At 52.4% G+C, this 9,475-nt stretch overlaps 1 protein-coding gene across 1 annotated transcript; it reads right to left on the reverse strand.

Annotated features, from left to right (window-relative positions):
• Positions 1-504: 504 nt before the first annotated feature.
• On the reverse strand, positions 505-7,839 carry DDOST (dolichyl-diphosphooligosaccharide--protein glycosyltransferase non-catalytic subunit). The gene is made up of 11 exons (XM_054291975.1): positions 7,690-7,839; positions 6,450-6,560; positions 6,144-6,230; positions 5,188-5,291; positions 4,344-4,438; positions 3,563-3,656; positions 2,653-2,801; positions 1,914-2,061; positions 1,671-1,791; positions 1,186-1,292; positions 505-1,104 (listed from the first exon to the last, which is right to left on the reverse strand). The coding sequence occupies exons 1-11, from the start codon at positions 7,826-7,828 to the stop codon at positions 955-957; spliced, it is 1,305 nt and encodes a 434-aa protein (XP_054147950.1). The 5' UTR covers positions 7,829-7,839; the 3' UTR covers positions 505-954.
• Between the last annotated feature and the right edge of the window lie 1,636 nt (positions 7,840-9,475).

The following is a 9,475-nucleotide window of genomic DNA, read 5'->3' on the forward strand; positions in this document are numbered from 1 at the left end:
TCTGACCCCATCACTCCCACTGCCATTTCCCCACCTTCCATCCCAAAACCGCCCAGGGGCACCCCAAGGGCCAATCACTCCATCTCACATCTCTGCACCCCCTTCAGCTCCTCCATTTCACTCTGTTTGTTTTGGGATCACATGTTCCAGCTGGTTTTTTCCCCCTAGACCCCTCAGTGTACATTTGGGGGCAATCCCTGGCCTTTGCTTGGCCTTTGGTGTGTCCCTGAACTCACCTGTTTGCATGATGGGGCACAGAGGGGGTTTTGACCTGCCCTGTTCTCCTCCATGTGCCTTTGGTGACACCCCAGACCCTTTGTTGTGCTTTTGGGGTGTCCCAAGTCCCCCTGTGTGACCCAGACTCCTCCTTTTCCCTCTCAGCACTCTCCAGCCTCCCTCCCACCCTGGGGAATGCCTGGAGCAGGCAAGGTGGGGACACAGCCTCAGTTCTGGGATTGCATCCGAATGCCCCAAGCCATGAACTCACCTCACTCTCAGTCAGGGTGAGAGGAACGAGACTTTATTTTAAACTGGGAGTTAATCTGCAATCCAAATCATTCCAGCCCAACCCCAACCATTCCAGCCCAATCCATCCAAATGATTCCAACTCCAACCCCAACCATTCCAGCCCAATCCATGCAAATCATTCCAACTCCAACCCCAATCATTCCAGCCCAAACCCAACCCCAATCATTCCAACAGGGGAGTGAGCAAACATTGTGACTCATCAGTAAAAACTGGAAGCATCCTGGTCCCGGGTTTGCAGACACTTTGGTAACAGATTCGCCCCCCAAAATTTAATTGTCATTCTCAATAACCCCCGAGGTGTAAAAATAAAAAAGACCAAACACAGCCCCACAGTGCATCTGGCACCCACCAGTCCTGACACGGATACACGGAGGCTCTGACACTGCCTGGCCCTCCTGGCACCAGGAAAAGGCTCCCACAGGGAGCTCAGTCGGATTTCTCCTTCTCCTTCATGTGCAGGAACACAATGCTGAACATGAAGAGGCCAACCATCATGGAGAAGGCGCCGGCGTAGTAGGGATAGGCCGAGGGGATGAAGCGCTCGTACTGCGTGTGCTGCAGGGGACGCACGGACACCTGCACGGGGACAGAGCAGCCCTTTGCAGCCCAGGGCAGCCTTTCCTCCAGGACAGGGGGGATTCACACCCCCACACTTACCTGAGTGGAGGAGTAGAGGTGGGTGTATCCCAGCCGGTTGTAATCCACTTTGAACTGGAACACGCCGTAGACGTCTGGCAGCTTGAACTGCACGCTGTATTTGCCACCTGAGGGGGAGATGGGTGACACTGAGGGGACAGGAGAAGCTGTGGAAGGTGAAAACACCCCCAGTGTGGGGCCAGGGCAGCGACGGGGACACCCTATTCCTCTTGAGGGGGGAATCTCTTCCTCTAGAGGGGAAGCTCCCTCTCCTCCTGACAGGGATCTATTGTTCCTCTAGAGGGGAAGCTCCCACTCCTCATGACAGAACTGCTGTTCCTCTAGAGGGGAAGCTCCCTCTCCTCATGACAGAACTGCTGTTCCTCTAGAGGGGAAGCTCCCACTCCTCCTGATGGGGATCTGCTGCTCCTCTAGAGGGGAAGCTCCCACTTCTCCTGACAGGGATCTGCTGCTCCTCTAGAGGGGAACTCCTGACAGGGACCCACCGTTCCTCTTGAGGAAGGTGCGCACGAAGGGGTCGATGCGCACAAACTCCAGCTGGATGTCGTCCCCGTCGAAGGGCACCCACTTGCCGTCAGCGAGCTTCTCGATCACGATGCTGTACTCCTGGGACAAATTAACCAGCGATGCCTGAGAACCAGTGCCAGGCCAATCGGAGCCCCAGCGCTGCCCAGCTCCTCCCCGGGGCGGCTCCCGTGTGCCCCGCCCGGCCAGGCCGGCAGCCTCACCACGAGGTCGGTGACGGTGTAGGCGTTGGGCGGCGCCAGCTCCCCGACGCGGTGGTGGGACACGGCTCCTACTCGCAGAACGCCCTCCTCCTTGAACACCCAGCGGGACAGGGCCACGGCCAGCTCGTAGTTACCTGTCTGGGAGTACCTGTGCAACAAGGGAGGCTGAGGCAGCCGAGAAAATACCCCATGGCTGTGGGTGCCATGGGACAGAGAGAGAGAAACGGCAAGCGTTTCTCACAGCGGCTTGTGAGAAGTTTTAGGGAGCTGGAAACATGTGATAACTTGTTAACTATAAACAATTTGCAGGTAGTGTTTTTGTACTTTAGTTTTCTGTTCCTCTCAAGGACAGTGAGTGAGAAAGGTGTTTCTGTTAGTTAGCCAATAGAATAGAATCTATTGTACCACTCTATAAAAACCGCGCAGTTCTTTTGAATAAATTCTTCTTTGCCTTTTCTACGATCCTGCCTCTCACCTGTTCCTGCCCTGACTCCAGTGCAAGAGTGACACATGGCCTAAACCCAAACCAAACAGGTGAAAGCAACACAAACTGAGCTGAGGTTAAAGGAAGGAGCTGCTTTCCAAAGCGCTTTGTTCTGCCACGGTAAAGGATGTGTCACCCCAAATCAATTCAAGCTTTCTGCTCCTTCCCAAAACACAAACACTTGTTGCCTGTTTCCCAGGAGTTCTGTCCTCAAAGAGCCCCCCAAACACTCCTCAGCCAGGGAAGCCAACTCACCTCTTGGAGCCTGGGGTCGCTTTCTGCACGGCAGAATTGAAGAAGGCGTCGCTGAAGAAGTCGAGGGAGCCGCTGAAGACGACGCGGGCGTTGTTGCGCGCCTGCAGCCCCGCGATCAGCAGCGTGTTCTTGCCCACGGCGTGCGGGTACTGCGGGGCAAACGGGCACAGTTGGCTCTGGGGTGGCACAGGCTGGCTGCAGTAGCACCAGCTGCAGTTAAGGAGTAACCATGAAGGTCAGAAAAAGCAGGAAGAGGATTCTGGTAGCACTCCAGCTGGGATGGAATGGGAGAGATGCTTTGATCTAGGCTGGCCTCTCCTCCAGAGCATGGAGGGCACGTGTTCCTCATGCTGAAAACCTCCTCAGAAAGCAGAGGAAGGCAACATTGGGAAGTGTCACAGACATCTTTTATGAAAAATCCTTTCCTTGGGATTTTTCCTCCTGAGAAGCTGAGAGACCTCAGGAACAAAATGTAAACAATGGTTATCTGCTGCTGTGGAATGCAACAGGTGCATCTGTGATTGGCCCATGTTGGTTGTTTCTAATTAATGGCCAATCACAGTGAGCTGGCTCAGACCCTCTGTCCGAGTCACAAGACTTTATTATCATTCTTTCCTATTCTATTCTTAGCCAGCCTTCTGATGAAATCTTGTCTTCTATTCTTTTAGTATAGTTTTAATATAATATATATAATAAAATAATAAATCAAGCCCTCTGAAACATGGAGTCAGATCCTCATCCCTTCCCTCATCCTGAGACCCTGTGAACACGGCCACAGAGAAGCAGCCAACAGCCCAACCCAAATCAATCAGGAGATCAAACACTCCAGGATTTTCCCAAGCAGCAGAAGTTAGAGGGACTGAATTGCAGAAACACAGCTCAAAACAGGAGAGAAAGGAAGGGAGTGTACCTGAGTGATGGGCTTATCTGGGAAGAAGGAGTAGGAAGTGGAAGAGCCAGTGAGGATATCCAGCACCAGAGGGTTGTCAGGATCAGCCACCATCCTGCAGGGAAAGCCACAGTGAGCAGCACGAACACCTCCAGGGTCCCCACACCCAGAGGAACGTGGGGCCACCTGCTCAACCCCATGGACCTTCTCACCCTTCTACCTCCTGAAAAACCAAATATTTCTTCCACTATTTTGTAGGAACCATTCCTATGTCAACTAAACTATTTTGGAGGATTTCCTTCTACTTTTGTTTGAAATCAAGAGAGATTTGTTAAGCCCCCAGGGGCTGACCCCACCTCGCAGCAACACCTCAGGTTCAACTGCTCTTCCCCTGTCACAGACATCTTTTATGAAAAATCTTTTCTTGAGGATTTTTCCTCCTAAGAAGCTAAGAGGCCTCAGGAACAAAATGTAAACATTGATTATCTGCTGCTGTGGAATGTAACAGGTGGATCTTTGATTGGCCCATGTTGGTTGTTTCTAATTAATGGCCAATCACAGCCCAGCGGACTTTCTGTCCGAGCCATAAACCTCTGTTATCATTCTTCTTTCTTCTTCTATTTTTAGCTAGCCTTCCGATGATATCTTTTCTTCTACTCTTTTAGTACAGTTTTAATATAATATATATAATAAAATAATAAATCAAGCCTTCTGAAACATGGAGTCAGATCCTCATCTCTTCCCTCATCCTCAGACCCCTGCAAACACCATCACATTCCCCCACCTGAGCCCTGCTGCTCACCCAACTCCTCGGAACAGGATGGGGTTCAGAGCTGCCTTCCCCACAATGGTGGGGGCCTTCAGGAGGTTCTCAGTGTCAGCCACGATCAGTGTGTGCTGGGAAAACAAGAGATCCATGTGAGGTGAGTCAGGGTCTAATGACAAACAACAGCTTCTCAGTTAAAAGTTTATTTTACAACAATTACAACTGTTGGGTGAACGTTGTAGTTCAATTAAAAAGCAAAACAACAGTATTTTTGTGTTTATGATCAAATTAGGTTAATACTGATCTTCAAGGAAATACAAACTGCCACTTGATAAAGACAGCAACACCTACAGTGTTTTATTTCCCTGCATTTAGCAACCTTCATCCTCAAACCAGGACAACATGCACGTACGTACTGCTTCATCAGTTTACCCTAAACAAAAATTACCAGAGTTTATTTAGCTCAGACTTTAATATATGTTTTCATTTTAAAATGCTGGATTACACCAGACAGACAAAATTGTAGAAATGTTTGTGTGTTTCTATACTGATCTGAAAATCTGGGACTAAAATTCTCCCTTCCCACACCTGAAGTGCTGCACTCGGTGTCTGATATGCTTTACCCTTAGGTGAAATTCCCCCCCAAGCTTCAGAGGGATCCAGAACCAGGATTAATCACTCCCTGCACACAGTGACCATCTGAAACCAGAGCCTGAAGCATCCTGACAGCAGCAGAACTGAATGCTACCACAGGGATTATTTCCCACTTTCCTGGGAGGAGAGAAGGGATAGAGGAAAAAGGGGAGCACAAGGACAGAGGATTCACCCCTGCAGCTCTGCACCCACCCCAGCAGGCAGGAGCAGCAGGCAAGGCCCTTACCTGGCCAGGGTCAGAGATGTCGTAGTTGTGGTGGTCGATCACCGCTGTCCTCTCCTCATCAAACTCGATGCCACACTCGCTGCCCAGCTCTCGCAGGGGGTCACCTGCAGGGACAATGGATCCTCTGTCACACCACACAGGGACTCAGCACTAAATTCAGCTGAGAGTCATGTGTTCAATGCTCTATGAGCCAAACCCCAGGGAACAACATGAGCTCCCCACTGAAATCCTGTTGGAACTCAGTGCATCCCTCTGGGTATCCAGAGTTTCCAAGGACCCCGTTGGGGAGCTCAGAGACCCTGGCATGCTGCCCACAACACCTGGGGATTTGATTTTGACCCTTGGAGCAAGTTGCCAACTTTGTATGAGGACATGAAAGTCACACAGGTTTGAATGGTGTAATGACAAAATGATCACAGGGTGAAAATGCAGATTTTAGGATTTTTGGTCTGGGGGTTATGGGGACAAGATGGAGGAATCTGGGCATGTCCAGCCTTTCCTCTTCTTGTTCCCCATTTTCTGCAGTGATGTTGGCACTTTGGGATTGGTTTAGAGTAGAAGCTCACTGTCTAACATAGGTGATGGGTATTAGGGAATTAAGTGTAAATATGTTGTACGTAGTTTGTAGTATAAAAGGACAATACAGAGTGCCTGTGGCTGCCCTGCTGAGCAGATCTCGGCTGGGCAGAAAGAAAATTTTATAGATAAGAATTAATAAACAACCTCAAGACCGAAAAGTGAAGAGTCCAGACTCGTTCTTCAGTTGTGCAGGCCAAAGCAGAGACATCCTGCACATCTCAGGGCAGCAATTATCAACAGCAACCCAAAAAATTCCCACTGAACGTGTTAGTAAAGGCATGAATGAGCCATTTCCTCCCCAAACAAGCCCTGAGGTGACCAGGAGCAGCTGCCTTTGCTGCAGTGAATGAATTCTCTGCAGGAACACCTGCACTCACCGATGTCTGAGCTGGCGGCGACGAGGACGCTGCCGCCGCCGTCGATGAACGCGGTGATAGTCTCCACGTTGATGTTCCCACCAAAGTCTGAAAGCAAACAGCAGCAATTCATGGCTGGAGCTCAGAAATACCCCCAGCAGAATTAAACCACGGCAAATCAACAAATCAATGGAAGAACCACCAATAAAGGCTTGGACAGAGCTGCAGTTTGCTACTGAGTACATCCAAAGCACAGGACTTAACTAAAATTCACAGAGCAGCTGGAAATGCCCTTCCAAAGATGTGATCAAGCTCCTCCACATTTACCTTCTATGGATGGGGAGAAGATGATGAGGTTGTCGTACAGGAACTCTCCATACTTTATCAGGGACAGGCCGGCGTCATCCGCTGTCCGGAAGGTGAGGTCGAAGCCCCTGTCTGCAGCCAGGACACAAAAGGGACAAGTTCTGCATTCCATGGAACCACACATGGAGCAGCACAACTGCAGCAGGAGCCAGAGCGTTATTTCCCCAGTGAAGGAGCACTTTGGAAACACTGCCTTTTAAGACCAGGGGCTTTATAAGAGCAGCACCTGAAAGTTCCCAAATAAACCCAAGGAGTGGATCCCCTGAAGAGCCCTGATGTCAAAGGATGCCTCGCTGTCACCCATCAAATAAGGAATGAGGCTGCAGGGGACCTAAATACAGGCACAGCTAAGAAAACCCCCATCTCCTGCCTCATTTTGACAAGAAGATCCCAGTCACCCCCACTCCTGCAGGGAACCCCAATTTCCTCCATCAGACTGGCACAGGGATCCCAATCCTCTCTCTCTGCCTGGCCAGGGGACCCCCAACACCTCTCCCTACACCAGGCAGCCCCAATCTCCTCCCTTTGCTTGGGGTTTCCTTCTTCTCACTCATCCTGCCCAGGGAACTCCAACAGCACCCCCTTGCAATCTCCTCCTTCAGCCTGACATGGGGACACAAATCTTCTTCACTCTGACCAGAAGAACCCAAATAACTCCCTCTCCTCAGCAATACCATTCTCCTTTCCTGCCTGACCAGGGCATCCCAATCTCCTCCCCCATTCTGACATGAGAAGCCCAATCTTCTCTCTCATCCAGGCCCAGCGTCCCCATCACCTCCCACAGACTGACCAGGAGACCTCAAACGCCCCATTCTACCTCAGAGGACCCCGATCTGTTTCCTTAGCCTGACAGGGGACCCCAATCTCCTCCTCCACTCTGACATGGGAACCCCCAAACACCCTCCTTTTCCGCCTGGAAACTCCAATTTCCTCCCTTTGCCCGGTGCAATATCCCAAATCTCCTCCCTCATCCAGAACAGTGAACCCCAACACCCCCCTCTCCCCTAGGGGACTCCCTTCCAGCAAGGGAACCCCTGGCTGCACCCTCAGCCCAGCCAGGGCGCTCCAATCTCCTCCCTCGGCCTGACCCGAAGACCCCAAACCCTTTCCCCTCAGGTAACCCCAATCTCCTCCCCCATCCTGACCCTGGGTCCCGCCCCATCCAACCCCTCCCGGGATCCCGCCGCGGCCCGCTCGGTACCCGCGAGGCTCCGGAAGAACATGGAGTGCGTGTCGCGCAGGTTGCCGTTCTCCAGCAGCACCAGCGTGCGGGGCCCGCCCTCAGCGCCCGCCGCCAGCACCGCCAGGAGCCCGCACACAACCACGGCGGCCGCCGCCATCTTGCTCCCGGTCGCCGAACTACCCCAGAGGCGGGCAGCCTCCAGCCAATCAGCGCCAGAGCCGAGCAACCTCCAGCCAATCAGCACCAGCAGCAAGCGGCTTCCAGCCAATCAGCGACAGACAGATCCTCTCCTCTGGGACGCAGCGCAAGCGCCGTCGCGGCCGCTGTCGCGACAGTGCTATCGCGACTCAGCGCGGCCGCCATCGCCGCGGAACGGGGGGGGGCCCCGCCGCCGTCCCTTCCCACGCCCGCGGTGAAGCGGCGGGCGCTGGAGCCGGCGTTGCCCTTCCTGGGCGCCAGGGCCTGCAGGCGGAAGGGCCGTGCCGCAGAGCCCGCGGGAGCTGCCGGAGGAGGGGAAGGGGGTGTGTGTGTGTGGTGGGGCAGTGCAGGACCCCAAAATGCGGCTGCGTCCTGCGAGAAACCCCCGAGAGGTCAAGGGCTTAAGGCAGAATTGGGCCTGGGTGGGTCACCGTTTGATTTCTCAAGGAAAAGGAGGAAAATGAGGAGTGCCGGTGATATCGGGGCAAAGGGGAGTACCTTGGTCCAGCTGCAGGATCTTGCTGGCTTGAGATCAGAAGTAGTTTCTGGGGATGGTCTCGGTGTCGCTCCTGTCCAGCACCAGCCTGGAGTGGTCATCCTCGGGCTGCAGGTGCCAAACGCTGTCAGCAGCGCCGGCAGTGAGACAAAATTGGTCAAATGGGACAGAAATGGAGGAGGAATGGGCCGTACCGCTGGTTTCCTGCTCTCATTCGACGGGCTTGTCCGGTCAGGTTTGGGCTGTGGCAGGGCTGGAACAACTGTGGGGAGAGATGGTCATTGTGTGTAGAACAATCACTTGAACATCTCCATTTTTCTCTCACAATTCTGGCACTCAGCCCCACTGAGCACTGCAGGGAACAGCTCTTCATCCACCCAAACAGGGCAAAGTTAGTTCTGGGGTGAAAACAGCCTGGAGGAGAGAAGGCTCCAGGCAGATATTAGAACCTCTCCTGGTGCCTAAAGGGGCTCCTGCTGGCTGCACTCCCTGATCCCGGCACTGCTCAGATTCCCGAGGGATCTGCACCTTTGTTACTCACATTTTCCAGACAAATTGTGTGTGCAAAAGATGTTAGAGTGCATGCAGCCTGCGCATGGCCTGTCGAGCACGGTCACCTTCCTGTCCCCAGGCACTGTCCCCTTGTGAGAAATGAAACCCTGGTGATGAGAGCTCTTTTTCAGAGTGGTAATTGCTAGTTGATGTTAATGAAGTTGATAGGGTCTTAATTTGAAGTGTTGGTCTGATGTTAAACATTGCATGTTAGAGTTCTGGGACTTGCCTGTAGTTGCTGCTGTTAAGGGTTACTATTTTACCCTGTATTTGTATCCCTTTCCATCATACCCTGTATTTGTACCCCTTTCTGTCATACCCTGTATTTGTACCCCTTTTGGTCTCACCCCGGATTTGTATCCCTTTCCATCGGGAACCACTTCCCCTGCTCCCCTGCTCCCAGGACTGAATTTAAATCAGAGGCTGTGGGGACTATATGAACCCTCTCAAAACAACAAACCAGCACACAAACTATGATTTTAACCCAGCAGAACCACACTAAATCACCTACCCTTGACCAGAGCCAGATTCTGTCCTGCCACCGTAACTTTAATAGTA

The sequence above is a fragment of the Melozone crissalis genome, unplaced genomic scaffold (assembly GCF_028551555.1).
Source record: "Melozone crissalis strain CALT ecotype California unplaced genomic scaffold, PUWL_Pcris_2 ptg000107l_1, whole genome shotgun sequence".
NCBI lineage: Eukaryota > Metazoa > Chordata > Aves > Passeriformes > Passerellidae > Melozone > Melozone crissalis.